This window comes from Anastrepha obliqua, chromosome 5, assembly GCF_027943255.1.
Source record: "Anastrepha obliqua isolate idAnaObli1 chromosome 5, idAnaObli1_1.0, whole genome shotgun sequence".
NCBI lineage: Eukaryota > Metazoa > Arthropoda > Insecta > Diptera > Tephritidae > Anastrepha > Anastrepha obliqua.
In genome coordinates this window covers 12,276,381-12,301,368 of record NC_072896.1, presented here as the reverse complement: position 1 = coordinate 12,301,368, position 24,988 = coordinate 12,276,381, and the positions used below count along the sequence as shown (strand labels likewise).

Here is a 24,988-nt window from a genome sequence, read left to right as displayed (position 1 = left end):
GAAAAGACCCGTGAAAGGAGAATCGACACCCACCATCTTTTCGTCGATTTCAAAGCTGTATTCGACAGTACGGAAAGGAGTTACTTGTATGCCGCGATGTCTGAATTTGGTATCCCCGCAAAACTAATACGGATATGCAAGAAGACGTTGCTCAATACGAGCAGCGCCGGCAGAATTGGGAAGGACCTCTCCGAGCCGTTTGATACCAAACGAGGTTTCAGACAGGGTGACTCGCTGTCGTGTGACTTCTTTAACCTGATGTTGGAGAGCATGGTACGAGCCGCAGAACTTAATCGCTCAGGCACAATTTTTTATAAGAGCGTAAAATTGCTGGCGTATGCCGATGATATTGACATCATCGGCCTTAACAACCGCGCTGTTAGTTCTGCCTTCTCCAAACTGGATAAAGAGGCAAAGCGAATGGGTCTGGTGGTGAACGAGGACAAAACGAAGTACCTCCTGTCATCAAACAAACAGTCGGCGCGCTCGCGTATCGGCACCCACGTCAGTGTAGACAGTTATAATTTCAAGGTTGTAAAAGACTTCGTTTATTTAGGAACCAGCATTAACACCGATAACAATGTCAGCCTTGAAATCCAACGTAGAATCTCTCTTGCCAACAAATGCTAGTTTGGACTAAGTAGGCAACTGAGCAGTAAAGTCCTCTCTCGACGAACAAAACTAACACTCCACAAGACTCTCATCATGCCCTTCCTAACGTATGACGCAGAAGCTTGGACGATGACAACATCAGATGAAGCGACGCTTGGAGTGTTCGAGAGAAAGACTCTGCGTAAGATTTTTGGACCTTTGCACGTTGGCAACGGCGAATATCGCAGACGATGAAACGATGAGCTGTATGAGCTTTACGACGTCATAGACATAGCGCAGCGAATAAAGATCCAGCGGCTACGTTGGCTGGGTCATGTCGTCAGAATGGATACAAACGCTCCGGCTCTGAAAGTATTCGATGCGGTACCAGCTGGTGGTAGCAGAGGTAGAGGAAGGCTTCCTCTGCATTGGAAAGATCAGGTGGAGTAGGACTTGGCTTCTCTTGGTGCGTCCAACTGGCACCGTTTAGCACGAAAAAGAAACGACTGGCGCGCTTTGTTAAACTCGGCCAAAATCGCGTAAGCGGTTATCGCACTAATCAAGAAGAAAGAAGAAGGCGTTTTATGATATTTATACCATCGCCCTAAAACTTCATATACCTTTTTCATAATTCATATAATTTTCGAAATATCTGTGATGCGACATCACTGCAACCCAGTGAGTCCAGAAAACCCCATACACCTTCGCGGTTATGCATTAAAACACTCACCGATTTCATTGGAATCGATTGAACATAGCAAATTCCAAAAAATACAATGCCAATTCCAAAAACAAAATATTTCAATGAATTGTAAGAACTAATAAATAAAGAGTTTTCATTGAAAACAAAATTCCTAACGTATAAAAATAAAATTAATTTGACATAGTTTTCTTACCGCCACTTTCTCCGTATTAAAAGACATTGCGCGGCCAATCAGAAACTGCAGTGGAGTCATCGTTAAAATACACACAAACGATCCAATAATAGCACTTATACCCAACTTGAGATAGAGAAGATACATAACAACACCAATCTGCAGAGAATAGAAAACAGTTAGTATTTCTCAGTAATACTAGGTAATTCATGCAATTGTTGTTTGCATAGCTGCAATGAGAATCACATGAATTTTCTCACAATGAAACGTGAATGCATGCAATTGATAGTAGAAAAAATAGAAATAATAGAAAATAGAAAATAGAAAATAGAAAAAAATTAGAAAAGAAGTTCTAAGCTGTTAGGTACAATAAAAACAGTCTCAAAGTTAAGTCAAAGTACACTACAACAGGCGAATGCTCTGAGGGAGAGTTTTGCTGAGGATTCAATAATTTATGCTTACAAAAATGACTTTGAAATTTTTCAAATGCGGGACTGAAATAACTTTTTACCATTAACCCTTTAAAAACAACAACTTAAAATAAATTTATAAATTTATAATTTTTAATAGGCTTGCACGGGCTACTTAAAAAAATATTTCAAATTAATTTTTATATCAACCTATGCAATACAGTGAATAAAAAAATTGATTTGCGTACAAATCGAGCCTCCCAAAAGCTCGTCATTATAGGCATTCGCAATGCGTCTATACTCGTACCAAATGGGAAAAAATTAGCTTGGACAAAACTTGTTTGCAAATTCAGCTTAACCCGTGCGGGTTTTTCTCCTCCGATAGAATAGTCTTCCCAGTAGAAGAGTCTATTTCAATTTGTGTAAAATATTTTAAACCTCTAAATGATTTTTAATGAACTTTCATTAAACCTGTTTTCAGAAAGCATGAAAAGTGTCCATTCAGGTAAAAGGCAGAAGGTTAAAATTTACAACCAAAAATGTCTCTTTGAATTCTATTGTCACATAGAAGTCTAAAGAGAGAAAAAAGGAGTCATCAGATCGGAGTTAATTTTTCCAATAGAGTTTTTTGGCAGATCACGCAACTAAACCACTTCAAACTAAATAAATAATTTTTTTCAGTTTTTATTGAAATTTCATCGGGGAAAGACTTACGCCTCGACAACGTTTACAAATTATATTACGACAATCGACTCTCTGTGAAAAGTGTTCAGCGCGCGCTCATGCCAACATATGGTTTACATAACCGTCCTACCAAACGCACTATTCGGCAAATCATCGGGAAATGAGCAAATTGAGAATAATTTTATATTATTGGATGATACTTGACCGATGTAAAGTAATGTAAATGAGAGTTCTGCCGAAGACTTGGAAGAATCGATTCGGTGCCAATCTCAAGAACTCAGCCTATCTTACAGGGTTTGATTGAAAAGTAATGATCCTTCCCGCGCGGAGCGTTTGCCAAGCGATCAACCGAATTGGCTGGTGGGGGAAAATGATCGTTGGACCTTCCCCTTCCACTAGAAATCGGTCCCAGTTCGCTGGCAACAGCGGTGCAGTCAACATCACTCAGCGCATGAAAGCTGTTTTAGAAGTGTGTTAGGATTTTGCAATGGGAAAATACAGCGATCGTTGGAGCAACGTTACTCGATCAAATGTTGCGTAAAGCTAAACAAAACGAGTACAGAAACCATTGGGCTACTCAAGGAGGCTTACGGGGACCAATCTCTGTTCAGTTCCCAGGTAAAACGGTGGCACAAGTCATTCAAGGAAGGCCGGGAGAACGTCGAAGACGAACAGCGATCTGGAAGGCCTTCGACGACGCAACCTCTGCATTGGCCAAAATGGGGGTTCCGGTGCTTTCCCACCCTCCATACAGCCCAGACCTGTCCGCTCCGGACTTCTTCTTGTTCCCGCACCTGAAAAGAAAGCTGAAGGGGAGGCGTTTCGACTCCATCGAGGCGATCCAAAAAACTGTGACAGCCGAATTGAACGCGATTCCGGTGGATGAGTTTCAAAAATGTTTCCTGCAGTGGAAGGACCGCTACCAGCGGTGTATTGATGCTCAAAGGTCCTATTTTGAAGAATATTAGTTGTATAAGCCAAAAGGTTTAATAAAACTGCTTAAAAAAATAAGGCTCATTACATTTCAATCAAACCCTGTATGACACTACTTGGGTGATTTTACGCAAAGATCTTGGTTTGAAAGCGCATAAAATACAGCTAGTCCAAGATTTGAAGCCGGTCGATCTTCCAACGCGTCATAATTTCAGTCGTTAGGCTCTTGAAGAACTCGCTGCAGATCCGCATTTTGGAACTCGAATTTTTTTTTCAGCGATGAGGCCCATTTTTGGCTACGTTGACTACGTCAATAAGCAAAATTGCCATATTTGGCCTAAAGTGTAACCCAAAGTCATTTAAGAACAGCCATAACATCCATTGAAAACAACCGAATCATCGGTCCAACAACAAGTGCTGCTTTGGACTAAGTAGGTAATTCAGTACTAAAATCCTCTCTCGACGAACAAAACTAACACTCTACAAGGCTCTCATCATGCCCGTCCTGACGTACGGCGCAGAAACGTGGACGTTTACAACACCCCATGAGGCGTCCTTTGGAGTGTTTGAGAGAAAGATTCTGCGTAAGATTTTTGGACCTTTGCACATTGGCCACGGCGGGTATCGTAGGCGATATAACAATGAACTGTATGAGCTTTACGACGTCATAGACATAGCGCAGCGAATAAAGATCCAGCGGCTACGTTGGCTTGGTCATGTCGTCCGAATGGATACAAACGATCCGGTTCTGAATGTATTCGATGCGGGACCAGCTGCTGGTAGCAGAGGAAGAGTAAAGGCCTCCTCTGCCTTAGAAAGATCAAGTGGAGAAGAACTTGACTGCACTTGGTGTTTCTAATTGACGCCGGATAGCACGAGAAAGAAACGACTGGCGCACTTTCTTAAAATCGGCCAAAACCGCTTAAGCGGTTCTGCAAGAAGAAGAAGATCTCCGCAACATTTTGTTCCAACAAAACGGCGGCGCTACTTGCCATAAAGCCTGTGAAGCAATGGATTTTCTGCGTCCGCGTTTCGGTGAGGAATTGAGCGCTCGCCTCGGATCAGTAGATTGGCCAACAAGATCGTGTGATATCACACCTTTGGACTTTTACTTGTGCTGATATGAAAAGTCCAAATATATATATATATATATAATTGGGGCGTGCACCCTTTTTGGGTGTTTGGCCGAGCTCCTCCTCCTATTTGTGGCGTGCGTGTTGATGTTGTTCCACAAATGGAGAGACCTACAGTTTCAAGCCGACTCCGAACGGCAGATATTTTTATTAGGAGCTTTTTTAAGGCAGAAATACACTCGGAGGTTTGCCATTGTCTGTCGAGGCGCGACAGCTATTAGAAAAAACTGTTTCTTAACTTTGGTGTTTCAGCGAGATTCGAACCTACGTTCTGTCTGAATTCCGAATGGTAGTCACGCACCAACCCATTCGACTACGGTGGCTGTAAATCCAAATGCTTTGTAGATAAACCAGCTTCGATTGAGGCATTTAAAGCTAATATTACGGGAGTTATTCACGAGATACCGACCGAAGTCCTCCAGCGAGTCATTCAAAATTGGTGCTTACGAGTGGCCGAATACACCACAGTTGCGGTCAACATTTTAAAGGCATTCCCAACTAGACATTTTGGTAAGGCGGTGATTAGGCGCAAATAAGGCAGACCGCATTCCAAATTTGCGCCTCATAAGGCAGCCAAACTAGGCCAAAGAAAGTAACGCAGTTGATTATTCGTGCCTAATTTGGCTTCCTGATTACGCAGTAGTTCGGAAGCCACACTTGGCGGTGATAACCAAAACCTTATGTGGCCCGAACTTGGCTTTTTGATAAGGCGGTGGTTTGGAAGCCTCAATTAGCGGTTCAACGGGTTAAAAACAAATGACCCGATTCTCGGATGTTAAGTCGGAAAAGCGCCACTCTATAGCGGTGGTCTGTTGAAGCAAAAAAAAATTTAAGCCCGGCATCGCCACACATCTGCCTCATTTGGCACAGGTTCGAAAAACCGAACTTCGGTAATACTCCGGTTGCCCTTCTACAAATCAGTTAGGGATTCCAATTTATGCCTAAGTGAGGCACTGCCACAGATTTTCGTGACCACAACCAAATTTGGTATTGTTCTGGCATGTCAATCTTTGCCTTGCCTAACGTGGGCCTGGTAAGGTAATAGTGAGGCGTGCCTCAGTAAGGCCTGCCTAACTCAGGCCTAACTGAATCTTCGACATGCCTCACTGTAATTCTAGTCGGGTTATCTTTAAAAATAAGTGTCTTTTACATAAAAATAATAATTGTTTTATTTCAATTCAAAACCCGATATCGCTAAATTGATCATTATTTACAATAAAAAACCTTAGTCAGAAATTTGAAGAATATCAATGTCCCGCAGAAAAAGTCCCCAAAAGAAGCTAGATTGGCCTAGCCACTCGCAAGAACTTTTTTTACCTCACCGCTAAATGCGGCCATTTAAGATGCATTTCAGCCATAAAACCATAAAATCATTCAATAAACTATAGATTGTAAATTCTACACGTAAAAAATAGTAAATGAAAAGTATATTGAAACATGAAATGCACCCTTTATTTTGGGCAAAATAAACCTTTTGTTCATGTCAATATTTAAGCGAATTAAGTCTGAGTCAAGCTCAACAATTTCCGTTTTCATTTTCATTACACAAACATTACTTCCAGCAAAGAAAAAAGAAAATTATTTTCACAAAAACTCAATACTTGCAAATATTCTTATTTAATGTGCGTGTGTGTGTGTGTGTGTGTGTAAACAGTACTTAAAATTAAAGAAAAGTCAAAGTAATGAAACATTTCATTGAATAAAATCCCCATAAAAACAGTTAAGCTGACGCATTGAAGGAAATCAAGGAATTACTCGAGCATTGCAGCATAAAATAAACAAATTACGTATGTAGATAACAAACACACACACACACACACACGCATGCATGCATACATATATGCTTATTCGAAATGTAGAGGCAAATAGACGCATGCAAGTATGCACACAGATACATATCAGGCGAATATACACACATACTTATGTACCATAAATCAGGATAACTTGAAGAAATAGCAATTTACATAGCAGTAAAATGAAATAAATTTTAAATTGCAATTGCAAGTTTAATTCATTGCCCAAAAAGAATTTACAGCTGCACTTTCGTGCGTCAATATACTTGTAAGAACACACGCGCACACATACATACATACATATAGTTACTGTATAAGTGAATACCCTGCAAAAAATTGTGCGACCAATCACTAAAAGGCGTATTCTGCGACTAGTCTCCATGTGGTGCAATTGGGTATCAGTTTGGTAATTTCGCGACTCACTTCTTCGAAGTGTGAAAGTAAAGAGGCTCAGAAGAAAACGAAAATAGCCACTCCGCGCACACAAAACGACAGTAAGGTTAAGCGAAGACTACAGCTTGAGTTGCTGAAGGCGCTGATTCGAATTGATTCTCGGGCAAAATATAAAGCTTTTTTTAACACACTTTTATTAGGTCGGGTTGTATGTATGTATGTATGTATGTATGTAACGGAATCTTTGAGCTTAATTTTCACTGGCTTCTAAACATCTGATCGACTTGAAATTTTGCACACCTATCAAGGACCGATGACAATGCAATAATTTGATAAAAGTTTTCCATTATCCTTATTAGGATTGCCAGGATTAATATTTTCTTTTTTTTACCTGTGGGCAAAAAGTAAGGTGAATTTGGTTGCAAAATGAAAAATCTTTTTTTATTCTTGTAAATCAGTTTCTCAGGCTCCCTCCACGAAATAAGTTCTTCATCCCGATTACTGCTTTATCACGGCCGATAACTGCATAGCTTTAGACTCACAGTCGATAAGAAAGGAATTAAATATAACACGAATATATCGAATCATATATTCACTGACTGCAATGATAACAATAATTTTCATTCATAATAAAAAAAAATAGTTTAAAGAAACTAAAAAACACGCTTTTTTGCTAATCGAACTAAAAAGTAGAAAAAAAAATAGTTAAAAAAAACTAAAAAACACGCTTTTATTGCTAATCGAACTAAGAAGTAGAAAATAAATTTTAATGACAAAGGGACAGAACAGAATTATAACAAAAATTAAGATACAAATAGAGTAATTCAAATTAGAGTTAAAAGCATGGGATGCATTTTGCTTCACTTTCATAACCCTCTGTACATAGGTAGTTGCCAATAGAATGATTGTAATATTTACTATATCAAGCATCCCACGCTTTTAACTCTAATTTGAATTACTCTATTTGTATCTTAATTTTTGTTATAATTCTGTTCTGAGGTAGTTGACTATGACTGATCGTTCGATTTGCTATTACTTCATTATAGGTCCCTTTGTCATTAAAATTTATTTTCTACTTTTTAGTTCGATTAGCAATAAAAGCGTGTTTTTTAGTTTTTTTAAACTATTTTTTATTTCTTGTTCACTCCTCACGGGAGTATAGAGCCTCGACAAGACTTTTGTCTTGCATTGGTTTCGTTAATCTATTTGATTTCTGACAGGGTAGGTGTTTAGCCTGCCGGAAATATAAAGTTACCTTTGCGATATTTGAATTAGAAAAAAATTAAGGCGCACTAGACCAACAACAATGTTTTGTACCTTTGATTGTCACGACAAACTATTGGAAAAGTAGAAAACAAAAAATGAATTCGCCTTGTTTTATTTTGTGCTGACAGCCACAGGGACACAGCGAAAGAAAATAAACAAATCAGCTGATTTACCAACACCACCTTTAATAGATTCGCCTTGAAAGAAATAAATAAATATTGGGTAGTCGGAAAAGTATTTTCGTATTTTGTCAATAGATGTCGTTGGAGTCATCTATCTCCAGTGCTACCAATCGCATTGTGTCAGATCATATGGTGTTGGAAAGGTGATATTTTAAGCTTCATTCAACCAAAAAAAAATTAAATTCGGAGAAGTTGAAAAAAAGTTATAGCTGTTCAGAAATGAGTGAAAATAATGAAGAAATTCGCTATATTTTTAAATTTTTGTATAAAAAAAGGAAGAATTCCCCGCAAGCCACCAATGAAATTTATGAAGTTTACGGAGACGATGCTGTATCAGTTCGTGTAGCACAACAATGGTTCGCTCGCTTCCGTTCTGGAAATTTCGATGTGAAAGATGCACCTCGCTCCGGTCGACCTATCGTTGAAAAAGTCTATGAAATTATGGAAAAGATTGACCAGGACCATCACATAAGCTGCCATGACATCGCCAAGGCACTAAATATTCATCATCAAACGGTTTTGAACCATTTAAAAAAGGCTGGTTACAAAAAGAAGCTCGATGTTTGGGTACCACATGAATTGTCTGTGAAAAATTTAATGGACCGAATTAACATCTGCGATTCTTTGCTGACACGAAATGAAATCGAACCATTTCTGAAGCGAATGGTAACAGGAGACGAAAAGTGGATCAAATACGACAATAATGTGCGAAAAAGATCATGGTGCAAGAGTGGTGAAGCTCAACAAATGGTCGCAAAGCCAAGATTGACGCCTCGAAAGCTTATGCTGTGTGTTTGGGATTTGGGATTGGAAAGGAATCATCCACTATGAGCTGCTCCAGCCTGCTCGAACAATTGATTCTACACTTTACTGTCAACAACTGATGAGATTGAAGCAAGCAACAATCGAAAAAAAACGGCCAGAACTGATCAGCAGTAAGGGCGTCGTCTTCCATCAGGACAACGCTAGGCCACACACATCTTTGATGACTCGGCAAAAACCACCATATAGCCCTAACCTTGCACCATCGAACTACCATCTGTTTCGGTCAATGCAGAACTCCCTTAATGGAGTAAAGTTGGCTTCAAGAGAAGCCTGTGAAAATTACTTGTCGCAGTTTTTCGCCGAGAAACCACAAAAGTTTTATACTGATGGAATAATGTCTCTGGAAGAAAAATGGCAAAAGGTGGTCGACCAAAATGGTACATATTTGGTTTAAGGTAGTAGCCTGGTAACTTACACGTTTTTTGAGGCCATGTTTGGGACATTTTTTGGAAGGGGAAATAAAATCGGTTTGATTTTCTGATATGTTATTAAAGGTATCAGAAGGTGTACAAAAAAAATTGTTTTTTGTTTTTTTTAATGTTTTGATACTATTTTTGTACACTGCAGCAAGCGGCAAAAAAAGAGGTACAGTGGCTGGCCGGCGTGATTTCGTCACTTGTGGTCATCTGAAACAGAAAAAACAAATTGCTTATTAATCAGTGTGCTTGTCGTTCTCGCGGGTAGTAAGATCAAATGATTTTGACAAAAAATAACAAAATGGGGGACTTCGTAAGAAAATCGCCTTTTTTTAAAGTGGAAATCAGACTAAAAAATGGAAAGTTAGGGACGAAATAAATTAAATCTACTACCCGCCTGAACTATTGATGTGTAGAAAGACATATCGAAATTTCAGCTCAATCCGTTCGATAGAAAATTTGTTTTCACGACGGCCATCCGGAAAAACGTTGTTTTGAGAAAAAACGCGTTTAAAGTTTTAGCGGCTTAGCGCCCGCAAGTACAAGCCGCTCTCACGTATGTGCTATAATTTCGTCAATATTTCGAATTTCGGTCTAAAATTTGTACAGTATATTACCAATATATCGCACTTTCAAAATAATATATGTAAAAAACCGAAATTCGAAATTTTCAAAATAAGTTACCAGACTAGTACCTTAATAGTTGAAGTTTGATTAGAAATACGAAAAGAATTTTTCGACTACCCAATATTAAAATTTACACAGCATTTGAAGCGCGAAAAATAATTGATAAAATTGTGTTTGCCTGTGCCAAGATTTGAACTGTGGAACTCCGGACCGGAAATGTGATGCATGAACGATGTAACGGTAATCCACCAGCTATTGCGTTGCCAACATATAAGAGCGCGAAATTTCAGTTTTGTTTCCCATAAATATTAGAAATGTAACCTTTCGAATTTTGAGAACGACTAGTCCCACTTCCCCTCAAGGGATATGAACCAACAAAAGGAAAGAGTTCTTTCCATATAAAGAGATCAGCAGTAGACATTCCGAACTCACATCCGGGACAAGTCGCATTTTTTGCAGGGTAAGTTTGCACATCAGCTTAATCGTACATATAAAGGGTGTTTTTTTAGCGACATGAGAACTGTGATATCGATAACTATGGTTTGCCAGCTTAGAATGGCAAAGTGTGTTGACGTTTATGTTCGGTGAGGTTTGGCAAGTCATCATAAAAAGTTCAAATTGTGGAAATTTTCTCTGAAAAAAAAATCTGTGCGCGAAGTTCATAGGAGCTCTCTAAAGCTTTAGATGGTGTTACACCGTACCCGATGAAGGAAAAATCCCAATGCGCACCTCCCAATGGTAATGAGATGGCAACATTCTAAGGATAGTAGGTAGGTGAAGGTAGATGAAATGGTTAAAGTGCCAGTCTGGCACTCCTCAAGTAGCACTGAAGCGCCGTTTTGGTACCATTATGAGACCTCCAACAGGCAGATGTCTTCAGCCAGGCAGAGCTGTGGATATAATGGAGAAGAATGATGGGATTTAGGTTAGTGCACTGTCAAAGGGTGTCGAAGAAACTAGCACCTGGTGACCTGAATCGTTTAGCTGCCAAGCACGCACATTTACAGAGAAAGTGCACAACAGTCTCCTTCTCTGAAAGATCCCCACAGCTTCTGCAATGGGGGTTAAATGGTAGCTTTTCGACAGGTGTGCCGATCGTCCAATGATCGATAAACACAGCTACGAGTTTGGAAATTGAATGGAATGAAAAGAACTTTCTGAGTCCTTCCTATATTTTACTGGGGCCAAAGGGTTTTCGAAATAGCACATGAAGAAATGGAGCTCCATCTTTTCTGCGCTTTCTTGAGAAATAATTTGTGCAGTCCCCCTTTAACAACTTTCAGGGGGATGCCGATGACCGGGTAGGAGGTCTCTGAGGCCAATTCAGTCCCCTTACTGGCAAACTCTTCAGCAATTTCATTTGTATCTATGTTCCTATGTCCTGCTATCCAGATCAGAGATCTGTTACCTGCACACCCAAGAGATTTGACGACAGTGAAGACAGAGGTGCAAGGTTCGGTGCAGATTTTCCCCCCGATGCAATCCCGCCTATTTGGAAAGATGGATGGCAAACGCCGAAAAAATCTACTACAGCATGATCAGGGAGGCAATGACGTATACATCCGAGTGCTGGGCTGTACCACGTAAACTAGAGCTGAAAGTGCACGCGGCAGAAATACGAATGCTGAAGTGTGTCAGCAGCGTTACACTGTTGGACAAGTTTCAAAACACCTTTAAGTTGCCTCAACCAGCACTAAGCTCCAGAACAACCATCTACTCAGGTACGGTCATGTAATGAGAAGACCAGAGGATCACACAGTGAGGCAAGTGTTGCAGATGGAGACAGCGAAAAAATGGCTAGGCAGACCACCAAAGACCTGGAAAAACACCATTGAAAATGACATGCGATGCAGAAACGTCAGCAAGTAGACGACGCAGGACCGCGTGATCTGGAGATTTCGCACAAGGAGAGCCGACCCGAAGATATAAAGATAGGATAAGGCTAGGTTAAAGAAGAAGAAGAAGAAGCTCATAGAACGAAGTATTAAAAAAGACGCAGTCGTCGACAATTTTGCGTAAATATCTTGGTTTACGTCCCTATAATATACAGCTGGTGCAAGAATTGAAATCAAATGACCATCGCTTGCGTCGCATTTTTGCTGATTGGGCTCATTTAGATTTATTATTCAGATTTATTGGAAAAAAAAATCGAACTGATCGCTGATTAGACTGAAACTCGCAATCGTAAAATTGTATATTATTCAAAAAATAAATGCCATGAAATGAACTACCAATTTAAAAGATAATAAAAAAATTACCTCAAAAATACAGGGTTTTCCAATAAGAGGTGTTATTTTGATATTCAAAGAAAAATGCTATTTTTTAATATAAATAATCGGATGTTTACTTCACTATAAAGAGATAGGAATGCCGTTAATAGTGGAAAATAACATCAGGCAAATAACCACCACGACCACGCTTACAGGACAATATCCTTTTCTCGAAATTTTTCATAACCGAATTGCAAAGTGGCTGCACTATGTCCTCGATAACCTCACGAATTCCATCTTTGAGGTTTTGAATCGACCCTGGGCTGTTGGCGTAGAGCTTCACTTTCACGTGGCCCCAAAGAAAAAAGTCGCAAGGGGTTAAATCACGAAATCTCGGTGGCCAATTGTGATCACCTCTTCGAGAGATATCACGGTGCGGAAACTTTTCCCGCAACATATCAATTGGTTTCGTTGCTTGTGTGGCACGTAGCGCCGTCTTGTTGAAAATAAACGTTGTCCAGGTCAGTACCATCCAATTCCGGCCATAAAAAATCGTTAATCATCTCTCCTTTTAACACCTAACATCTGTTATTGGAAAACCCTTTATTTGTGTTTTGTATTATCATTTTGTATTTTAATTTCAAGTTCTCAAGTTCTTAAAAAACACCCTATACAACTACTTATACATTAGTAATATACATACATACCTTCAGTGGTATTGCCCACACATAGTGCGCTATCCAAAAGAATGACATCACATTCAATGCATCCTCCGACATCAGATTTGTTATGGCGCCCACATCGTTCAAACCTAACGAAGGAATGTCGATTTTTATTTTAGTGTGCGTTGAAAAGGAATTAATTAAGAGGCAATTAAAAGGAGAAATAATCGAGCATATTTTATTAAAATTTGCATTTTGATGAATAAAAGTATTAGTTTCAATTAAACTTTTAAATCAAAAATGCTTAAAAGTATTTACAAAAATCCATGAAACTTATAGAACTTAAATTTCTGGTAGGTTGACTTGTGTTAAGCGAAAAATGGAGCTAACACTGCATTTCGATGCGGGTCAAAAGTAAAAAAAAAAATATTTTTTAGTAGCGTAGTAAGCAGATGCATACTAGCGATGCCTATTTGGATTAAAGACGATGCTTCAGCTTATAAGCAAGAAACAGTAACATTTTCCTATGCAAGTCAGGTAAAGCTGGTAATATTTTCGCTTTATTTCTAGGATGAAATTAAAATAAATAACTATATTTAAGATTATCTGATTTGTCCAAATATGAGCCATTTTCTTCGTTAATTTTTACTCCTTTCGAAGACAAAATCATAACTCCGCGGTTGAAGAAGCGCTCGACGCAATTAGTAAGAAACTGCATCATCTACTTAATCAACTGTTTTCTTTTAGAAAACAGACTAGCAAGTACAGCACTCAGGCAATATTAAGTCTATTGTACTGCACACGCGTTCCCTTTTAAATTCTCTTTAAATCTACTCGACCTCCGAAGAAATCTGAGTAGATCTTGTGGTCCCAAGGAGCCAAGGTGGTCGCTTCTTAGCACATCAGTGCCAAAGACCTCAGGCTTGATTCGAGCAAAGATCGGCCAGATGCACCGAAAGTGGTCCGTCGTCACATCCTCCTCTCCAGATGCCGGATAGAGTGCACTGTCTGAGATGCCTACCTTTTCCATGTGCTAAAACTTGCCCCAGTGCTGCCCTGAATGTCCTTTTGCACTTACTTCCTATCGTCTTTTACGTTATTTCCATCGCAGCTTAAAATGTAATCAGGTTAAAGGAGAATGGCCTCTGGAGACAATCTCTCAAGGGACATAGTAGCTTTTTCGGGCAGTTAACACCGTATTTCTCCGAACTTCGAACAGATCTCTTTATTCGCAATTTAGAGTTTGAGGGTCGTGCTAGGGCAATCTTTCCAAAAAAGCAGGATTGGATCAAGGGGAAAATCTGCATCGAAGCTCGCACCTCTGCCTTCACTGACGGTTCCAAGATGGAATCGGGAGTCGGACCATTTCTAGTTTTTTGAAGCAGAAGTCTTTGCGATCCTGCAGACATGTAAAATGCTTAGGGAACGCCGGAGCGGGGAAGATATTAACAGTTTCTCCGATATAAAGCCTCGATTAAGGCTTTGCCGACGCCATGGTGCAGAAAGAAATTAGTAAACTCCTGTAAGATGGCAATCAAATCTCTTGGGTGTACAGGTAACATTTGTCTGATCTGCGTTCCAGGACATAGGAACATAGAGGAAAATGTAATTTTGCTGATCAGCTTGCCAGGAAAGAGACTGAAGTGACCTCAGAGACCTCCTTCTCGGTCATCGGCATCCCGCTGACAGTTGTTAAAGGGGAACTGCACAAATTATTTCTCAGGAAAGCGCAGAAAAGATGGAGCTCTATTTCTTCATGTGCTATTTCGAAAATCCTTTGGCCCCAGTACAATATCCAAAGGACTCAGAAAGTCCTTTGGACTCCTTGCCATTCAATTTCCATACTCGTAGCTGTGTTTACCGGTCACTGGACGATCAGCACACACACGGAAAAGCTAGGGTTACCATTTAAACCCCATTGCAGAAACTGTGGGGACCTTTCAGAGAAGGAGACTGTTGAGCACTTTCTCTGTAAATGTCCGGGTTTGGCAACTAGACGGCTAAGGTCACTGGGCGCTTCTTTCTTCGACAGCCTGAAGCAGTGCGCCATCCTAAATCCAATCAATCCCCTCCATTATATATATCAACAGCTCTGGCTGGCTGTAGCTATTTGCCTGTTTGAGTTCTCATAATGGTATCAAAACGGCGCTTTAGTGCTACTTAGGTAGTGCCAGACCGGCACTTCAATCATTTTACCTCCGTTAGAAAGATTATAATCGATTAGTATTAGGTCTGAAATGTATTGCGAATGCAAGCTTACAGAGCTTTTGGTGCGCCAATAAAGATATGTGCGGTCTGTTGTAGTCTTGTTGGAACATAATACCCTTCCTATTCGCCAATTCTGACAGCTACTGATCGAACTGGTCAGTTGACAGTGACAGTGACAGAAGATCTCCCAAATAGTTAACCTAATGGCCTTTAAATAAAGAACAATTGAGGCTACTGTTGAGGAGTGATTACGTTGATTCACTAGGAATTCCCATCGAAAGCAGCCATGGCTACTAAATGTCACGAAAATAGCTGTTCACTTTATGCAGCAGATAGAATATTCCTAAATCAATGAGGAACTGTTCACTTATGTCAAAAATATCAGACTAAGATTTCAGCTCCCCTCTCATCATCTCACCTTTTGAAGGTCCTAACTTCAGGTAAGAAGATTGTCTTGCCTTTAAATTATTTTCACTTCTTAATGTCAAGTAGGGATCTGTGTAAGAATTTAGTCGATGATATTACTAAGAGTCGGCTTCAATGAACTGGGTGGACCCTGTAGCATTCAATGCTCGCAAGCTGTACACCAAAACAAGAGCGACTGAATGCAATAATATAGTAGAGCTAAAGGAAAGTGGATTTACATATTTTGCAACATGTCTCGGCTTCGTCACTTTTTCAAGAACTAAACCGAAAATGATAGTTGAACTGATAGTTAGTGGGCAATACTAAAGTACCAAAGATGAACAAGTTCGGAGTTTGAATATCTAGACTTATCGTATGAACTGGCATTTTGTTACGCTTTCTCCTTCAAACTCTTGGCACGACTTTATTATTATTTTTAAATCACTTGACCGATAATCAATAGCCGATAAAACTACTTTTCATCAATGAGAGATTGGAGATTTTGCTTTTAAAGGTAGCGTAGTTTCGTGTCACTTGTGCGCCAAAGCTATTGTAGATACTCACAGAACTAACGAAGACCCATTGGCTTGCTGTACTCCGAGTTGACAGCTGCAGCACTGAGACCAGCTTTCTGTAATCGAGCTTGTTTTTCTCTCAATATCTCGCAGTTTTTCTATTCCAAAGTCATTAATACAAAGAAGAACGCTTTGACTAATTCTTCAGCACTTCATTTGGTATGTTTCAATGACCGGAAACCCCGACGAATGAGATATCTACTTATTTGCTTCAACTTGCAATACCTGACCATTCTGAGATTTGATTTTGGTGATGTGAGTGACAGGAATCAGGTTATTGGAAAACATGCATGGTTTTTGTACTGCTTTGCAGTAAATTCTTAATACTCTAAAGGTCTCCTTAGTACCTTAGTGCTTCTACTCAGAAGACGCTAGCAAAGAATGGTACCCAGAACGAGAGAAACGTGTGGTACTTCAGAGAACCCCCACCTACTGCCCACTTTGGAACCATCTATGCAGAGAGCGCAGGAGTCCTTAACATAAAACGTGTCTCTATATAATAACACAAAACAAGCAGAAGATTCTTCGAATAAGGAGCTAATGGAAAAACTTGTTGGTAATAAGACTTTGACCATTGTTGTCATAACAGGGCTAGGTTTAGTTATAAGTTTGACCATAAGAGGGTCCACTGTCGATAAATTAAATGCGTCCTTTTGTGATAAAAAAAAAAAAACTTAAATCATATTCGCATACACTTCTGTTAGATGTTAGACCAAGCTCCTCCTCTTATTTGTGGTGTGAGTCTTAATGTTGCTCCACAAAAGGAGGGGCCTACAGTTTTAAGCCTACTCCGAACGGGCAAAGGTTTTCCACGGCAGAAATACACTCGGAGGTATTCGAATGCCTACCGATCGGCGAGCAATATTAGAAAAAACTTGTTCAATCACTTTGCTGCTTTATGCACGGAGATTCGAACCTACGCTCATCCGAATGGTAGTCACGCACCAACATCTTCGGTTATGCGGCCTTTTGCGATATCATTGCAAAATAGAGAATAAACAGGAAAAGAGACGGTGAAGGGTTATGAAAAGGACCGAACCCACTTACGGTTGTGTTAACCGCTTCGTTCCACTGATTAAATTTATCAGGTGAGTGGGACTCGTATCTAAACGCTTTGATATCCGCAGGTCTAACAAAAAAGTGAGAGCCAAGATGCCTAAACTTAACCCAGCGGTACGCTGATGCTGAGATGGTTCCACATTATCCTTTAAACACCTGCTGCCAAAAAGACTCGAAGTAGTGTCATGCTACGTAACCCAAAAGACAGAGTCCGGAAGAGACACCCAGGATGTTTGAGCCCTGAGACTTAGTTGTAATTAGAAATTTCCTCAATCACCTACGAAACACTCGTCGACTGAGTGGTCTCTCGACCGGCAAGTTGGTGTACAGGGCACGAAGCCCATTACAGGCTAGTAGTGGACCAGACATAGTCGAGAAAACCACAATTTTCTCATTTTGCAGGGAAATCACTTCACTTAGCTCATCAGTCCGGCAATCCAGCAATTCGTTCTTTTTTGTCTCCCTGTGAGCAGGCACCTAAAATAACTTAACCTTAAAGTTTTCACAGGTTTTTGAATTTAAATTCAGGCATTTCTCGACTAGTTTCGAGCGCACATCATTGCGTCCAGGCCCTTCATTGCTTCTTGGCTGTCGGATTAAAGCTTTATTTTCTTGGCCAATTAACTTTTGCTTTGATAGCAGCTAACTTCGCTTGGAATTCGCTACGGGGACCCCATTCCCTTGCGCTTGATGGGGAGCTTCTCACATAGGACTATTCACCCAACCTTACCGCTCAACTACGATCCACCTCATCGAACTCTATCTGCAAATATCGCATTCCACTCTCTCTTCCCTTGAGAGAATATGAATGGAGAATGTCCCGCTCTGCCCGGCCTAGGTTTTGTGTTGATCTGAATTCAAAGTTTCAGAGTTATCAGAATGCAGATGCAGCCTTTACAAAAAACTATCGTCCAATTTTCATAAGTGGGAATTTTCAAACATTTTTCAGTGAGTCTTGGAAGTGCGAGAATACTTCTGGCGGGGTTAAATAGAGTGAGCGCTTTATATCTAAGCCCAGCAAAATGTTATGTATTGCAATGTCCTTCTTATATAAAATTATCTAATTGTGACCTCTATAGAATTGCTTCTTGCATTACAAAAATAATTCATTTTTGGTATTTTTCCAGACACACTTCATACGTAATGGTCATTCATCCCTTTCACAACTTACCGCTGATATCCTCTTCTGCCATACCTCTGCTGCCTCCAACACCTGCACTGGCATTACCATGACCACCTGCTTTGCCTTCTTCTGCAGCCGCATGGCTATTAGCACCATTAGTATCCGATTTCAAATAATTTCCTTTCGTCTTGTCATTACCATCATCACATCCTTCATTATGTCCACCATCGCTGCTGGCAGCTACATGTCCAACACTCGAATTGAGCAACAATGTTTTGCGATAGATTAAACCCTGCAGCGATGTCTTTATTCGGATGCCTGTCATGTTGAGTATATGTGTGGAGGCTTGTGAGAACGCGCCCTGCGCCAATGCGGCCAATAACACTAGCCAAGCGATAGCCCAACCGTTCGCCACTAAATCCAACCAATTCGGATAGTAAATTTGCACTTCAGTGCCATTGTAATCGATGCCAACATTCAACATTTGATTCTTATCATTTGCGGTTGTGTTGATGATGCTGCTGAGGCTAGCGCTTAACGGACTGGGCACAGTTATCATTGCGACCTGAGCTGATGGGCTGATGAAGTGCATATTGTGATGATTGTTGTTGTTACTATTAGTGCTGCTATCAATGCTAGTGGTTAAAGCTGCTGACAAGGTTTTTGAAATCCAATTTGTTGCTGCTGTTTGCAGACTAATGCGACTGCTGTCATGGAAATTACCAAATCTGCTGCCCCTACTACTACTGCCATTGTTGTTGCTGTGGTCCCTATAGAGATATTGAATACCCCCTGGCGTAATTGATCTATTCCTAACAATTTCAACACTATCATAGCTGTGGTTTCCCACACTCTCCCTTACACTTCGCTGCCAAATCGAATTGTTGATGTTGTCGTTGGAAGTGGCGTTTGTGCTGCTGCTATGGTTGCTGTTGTTATTGTAATGCATCCAACTCGTGTAAGTCGAGTTGTACATGTTTTCGATGTACTGCACAATTTGTTGAATGGCAAGTGGGCCAATTAGTGCGCATAAATCACCGCACAGCTTCAACAGTCCGCCCAACGTAAACATTCGCCAGCTGCTGCGCAAATAGCAAAGCCACAACGATGGTGGGCGATCGCCATTTTTCTAAAAATAAAGAGTTACATAATAATAGGAAATTCATTACTTAAATCAATAGCCCGTCAAAAGTCAATAAAATGAAATCAACTTAAATGAGGAATGAAATGTAATAAAATGGGGTAAAATGGAATAATGTGAAATAAAAAATATGAACTGAGAAAAATGAAATGAAATGAAATGAATGTAAGAAAGTGAGGTGAAATAAAATCCGTTGAAATAAAATAAAACGAATTGAAATGAAATGAAACAAATTAATGAAAAAAATTATACTAAAGCAAATCAGATAAAATAAAATTAATTGCAATAAAATTTAAATGAAATAAAATAAGATGAAGTAAAATCAAATGAAATAAATTGGAATACAATGAAATGAAAACAAAAATTGAGTGGGATAAAATTAAATAAAATGCAGTGAATGCATAAAATGTAATGGAACTGAATAAAATGAGATGAAATTAAATTAATTTCAATAAAATTTTAATGAGATTAAATAAAATAAAATAACATGAAATGTAGTAAATTGGAATATCAGGAATTGAAAACAAAAATTCCATTTCAATTGGGAGTGGCCAGGACGATTCTTCTGCATATGGTTGAAACAGCTTACAACGTCCGGGATTAGCCCACGTATCCTCTGAGTAGCTTTCCAGGATAGCTGATTGTGCGCTGGGTTTGGGACCCGCCACTTAAAAATCCCCCCAATGAAAAGATTAAAAATGCCTAGGATGAGACCTCCCTATACTGATGACGACCTCCCTATGCTGATGTCCGGTCCCTTAATGGAGAAGGTAACTCTGCCCGGCTGATTGATCTTCGTGAGAGTAAAGGTAGTGATGCCATTCAAGAGATGCGATGGACGGGACACGGCAAGCAAAGCGTAGGACCTTGTGACGTCTACTGCAGCTGCCATGTAAATGAGCGCAAATTAGGTGTTGGATTTGTTGTGGGAGAAAGACTTCGTCGCCCGTTTTTTTAACATTTCGCTAATTTGCCCCCCACCCCCGAACTGAAGAGAAGGTGGCGATGCGACTAAATATTCCTTCTATGAGCGCTACCCCTGCCACGACATAAAAATCGTGCTTGGCGACTTCAGCGCCAGAAGGCTGATCGACTTCACCGGAGCCCGAAACATGGTAGTCTGCAGCACCAGATTCCAGCATAAAAAGATTCACCAAGCCACCTGGCTGTCTCCTGATCGAAAAACATGAAACCAGATCGATCATGTTGTGATAGATGCAAAACACGCTTCTAGTGTATTAGATTTACCTGCGATCCGAGGAACCTTGGATCATTACTCGGATCATTACCAAACTGCGCACACGTCTCTGTGCAGCGAAAAGCGTCCATCTAACTACGCAAAGAATGTTCGACATCGAAAAGCTGCAATCACAACAGACAGCCAGACAGTCGCCACTCGACTCTCACTCCTGCTCTCAGAGAGTACTGCCCAACAAACCGGCATGCACGAGCAATGGAGCAACATTTCTCGTTGTCTACCTACAGCCGCCGAAGAAGAAATCGGATTCGGCGAGCCCGAAAAAACAGTTGGTACGACGAGGAATGTCATGCTGCCGCCGAAAGTAAAGATGCTTCCTATAGAGCCACGCTGCGATCGGGCGCAACGCGAGCCATGTGGGATCGCTGCAGAGAGCTAAGGAAGGAAGAGAGACGTATTATTCGACAGAAGAAACGAGAGGCCGAAATACGTGAGTGCGAGGAGCTTGAGATGATGGCCAACAGGAACAACGCCCGAAAATTCTACCAGAAAGTTCGGCGGTTTACAGAAGGTTTCAAGACCGAGGCGTTTTCCTGTAAGAACAAAGACGGCGATCTGGTGACCGACATCCTGAGCATTCTTAAATTATGGAGGGAACACTTCTCGAACCTACTAAATAGTAACAACTGCGCATGTCTCTGAGAATGTGAAGATCCCGATACCCCAATCGTTGACGACGGAATTGTCGTCCCGCTACCCGACCATGACGAGGTGAGAATACCGATAACGCGGCTAAAGGACAACAAAACAGCGAGCGCCGACGGACTGCCGGCTGAGCTATTCAAACATGGCGGCGAGGAGCTAGTAAGGTGCGTGCATCAGCTCCTATGCAAAATTTGGTCGGATGAAAGCATGTCTGCCGATTGGAATTTAAGTGTGCTCTGCCTAATCCATAAGAAGGGCGATCCTGCAATCCGTGCCAATTACCGCGGGATTAGTCTTCTAAATATCGCCTATAAGGTTCTAGCAAGCGTATTGTGTGAAAGGCTGAAGCCCACCGTCAACCAACTGATTGGACCTTATCAGTATGGCTTTAGACCTGGAAAGTCTACCATCGACCAAATATTCACAATACGCCAAATCTTGGAAAAGACCCATGAAAGGAGAATCGACACCCACCATCTTGTATTCCCCGATGTCTGAATTTGGTATCCCCGCAAAACTAATACGGATATGCAAGATGACGTTGCTCAATACGAGCAGCGCCGGCAGAATTTGGAAGGACCTCTCCGAGCCGTTTGATACCAAACGAGGTTTCAGACAGGGTGACTCGCTGTCGTGTGACTTATTTAACCTGATGTTGGAGAAGATCATTCTAGCCGCAGAACTTAATCGCTCAGGCACAATTTTTATAAGAACGTATAATTGTTGAGGTAAGCCGATGATATTGACATCATCGGCCTTAGCAACCGCGCTGTTAGTTCTGCCTTTCCTAAACTGGATAAAGAGGCAAAGCGAATGGGTTCGGTGGTGAACGAGGACAAAACGAAGTACCTCCTATCATCACACAAACAGTCGGCGCACTCGTGTATCGGCATCCACGTCACTGTTGACAGTTATAATTTCGAGGTTGTAAAAGACTTCATCTATTTAGGAACCAGCTTTAACACCGATAACAATGTCAGCCTTGAAATCCAACGTAGAACCTCTCTTGCCAACAAGTGCTACTTTGGACTAAGTAGGCAATTGAGCAGTAAAGTCCTCTCTCGACGAACAAAACTAACACTCTACAAGACTCTCATCATGCCCTTCCTAACGTATGGCGCAGAAGCTTGGACGATGACAACATCCGATGAAGCGACGCTTGGAGTGTTTGAGAGATAGATTCTGCGGAAGATTTTTGGACCTTTGCACGTTGGCAACGGCGAATATCGCAGGCGATGGAACGATCCAAGCGAATAAAGATCCACCGGCTACGCTGGCTGCGTCATGTCGTCCAAATGGATACAGCTGGTGGTAGCAGAGGAAGAGGAAAGCCTCCTCTGCGTAGGAAAGATCAGGTGGAGAAGGACTTGGCTTCACTTGGTGTGTTTAACTGGTGCCGGTTAGTACGAGAAAGAAACGACTCGACCAAAATCGCGTAAGCGGTTATCGCGCCAATTAAAAAGAAGAATAAGAAGAAGAGGAAATACAGAGTGTAACTAGAATGGAATATTTTCGAACAGAACTAACTGAAAAGGAACAGAATATAGTAAATGGGGGAAAAATGTTAACTATGAAAGTTTCTTATTGCAATAATAAACAACTACTGCTAGGTTTAACAGATTTCGTCCGAACAGAAAACAGTCAAACATTCTTCTAAAACTTGAAAGGCAAGACGTTCGGTTGCTGGTCGGTATTATTAGAGGACACAACCCAGGGAGTCAGTATATGAACACCATTGGAAACATTGAGGACCCAATGGGCCTGTCTTCCTTGGAGGAGTCGGATAGCACTGAGCACTTTCTCAGAGTGAGTGTCCTGCCTTTGCTAGAGCAAAGCTACGAGTTTTGGGTTTCGATGTCATAAGAATGAGTAATATTCGTTCTCTAAAACTGGAGGATATGTACAGATTCGTGAAAAAATCTGGAAAATTCTCACAGGACTAACTATCTTTGTCTCTCTCTTTCTATTCTTTCCTATCTCTTGCTCTGGTACTTTTCTCCTTACCTCCTTGACTATCTACCCTCTTTCCAGAGCTCTAAATACAATGGTCTTTTTGGCCTGGGTGTTTTAAGAGCCACCAAATCTCATGGTGCTCCTTAGTTCGACCTATTCAAATTTCAATTTCAACAGATTTCGTAGCACTTCTAAATCGCATTTGCACTCAATTTACTTACCACTTTAGCTGTTTTATATAGCAACAAAAATTGATCGTAGTGCGCACGCGCGCTATCTTCCAGGCGCATTTGACCCAAATCTTGCACTTCTAAAGGTTCTTTGTACCCAAACCATAGCAGTGGGGTTAGCCACCAAAAGCAAGCCTTCGAATAGAATGTAGCCAGAGTGTGTTTGTAGCCGATTTTCTCATAATTCTCTAAATAATCGGGGCGAAAACGCTAAGAAAACGAAAAACAAAAAACAAAACAAAAACAAAAAAATGTTAATAAAAAAAAAATTATTTATTAAAAAAAAATTTGTAAATTTTTTAAATTAAAAATTGTTTTTATTCCCACCTCTTTGTATATCGTAAAGCCATCAATTGCCGCCATTCCCAGCAGTGCCATGACCGATAAGGTTTCTAGACAAGCTTCCATTTCGTAGATATTTTGAAAATACGAAACCTCGGCGAGTTCATAAGTACGCACCGAAGAAACAAATAACTCAACAATGCAGCTGAAATAAAGGTAATCTAACAAAGAGAATAATAAAGTAAATATTTAATTTATTTTGTATTTTATCAGTTAAAAGGAGTGAATGAATACTCAAGAAAGTATGATAATAAAAACAGTTATTTTTAAAATAATGCATTTTTAGCAACCAGCGAATACTTTTGCTTAAACACTTATCGCATTTTTCCATTTCTCTTAGTCTACTCACTTGCCGACTTCTTCACCTCCACCACGCGATGATACCACATCAGTATGAGGGTGAGGAAGAGCGCTGCCAAAGCATTCCACAACATGTCGCTGCCAATTATTAGTAGCACATAATTATTCGGTATGGATGTATCACTTGTGGTTTGTTGTTGTTGTTGTGGTGGTGATATGGGCAACAACGCACGCGCTAACTCTATTGTGTTCACGGTAAATAACAACAAGGCTACGGCAGCACGTAGATTGTGGTACAACAGCAAGGTGTGGTGGAGCCTAAAAGAAAAAGAGAAAAATGAACATAAATTTATATTCCAAACAAAAACCAGCAACATTATCATACTTATTTATTTAAATGAAAGCTATTGAAATTTAACAAACCACTTCTGTCACACAGCAACAATCAATGATGTTTTTTTTTGTTCGAAAATATGTCAAGTTGGTTGTACGTAAAAGGTGATCAAATTTGAGGTATTTGTTCCAAAAAGATTTTTTTTGACAGATCACGCGGGACTGCTGTCAAAAAACATACAAAATACCGGGCATCCGGTGGAATTTGTTGAAAGCTTCTGCTACCTCGTCTGCATGGTGGAGCAGATGAAGATGTGAACTGCAGTCTAAACAAAGCAAGGGCGGCATTCGGGCGAATGCATACAGTGAGCGCCAGGTCATAAATCGCCAGGTGCACTAAACTAGGACTATTCGAT

General features: G+C 40.5%; 1 protein-coding gene across 1 annotated transcript in view; it reads right to left on the bottom strand.

Moving 5' to 3' along the window:
• LOC129247257 (ATP-binding cassette sub-family C member Sur) overlaps window positions 1–24,988 on the bottom strand; it is a 109,709-nt gene that overhangs the window by 50,360 nt on the left and 34,361 nt on the right. Inside the window, exons 2-7 of the mRNA XM_054886309.1 lie at window positions 24,289–24,557; window positions 23,925–24,100; window positions 23,589–23,807; window positions 18,419–19,499; window positions 13,046–13,149; window positions 1,488–1,625 (exon numbers count right to left, since the gene is read on the bottom strand). Of these exons, the coding sequence (XP_054742284.1) occupies window positions 1,488–1,625; window positions 13,046–13,149; window positions 18,419–19,499; window positions 23,589–23,807; window positions 23,925–24,100; window positions 24,289–24,557 (1,987 nt within the window). The remainder of the gene's footprint in view (window positions 1–1,487; window positions 1,626–13,045; window positions 13,150–18,418; window positions 19,500–23,588; window positions 23,808–23,924; window positions 24,101–24,288; window positions 24,558–24,988) is intronic.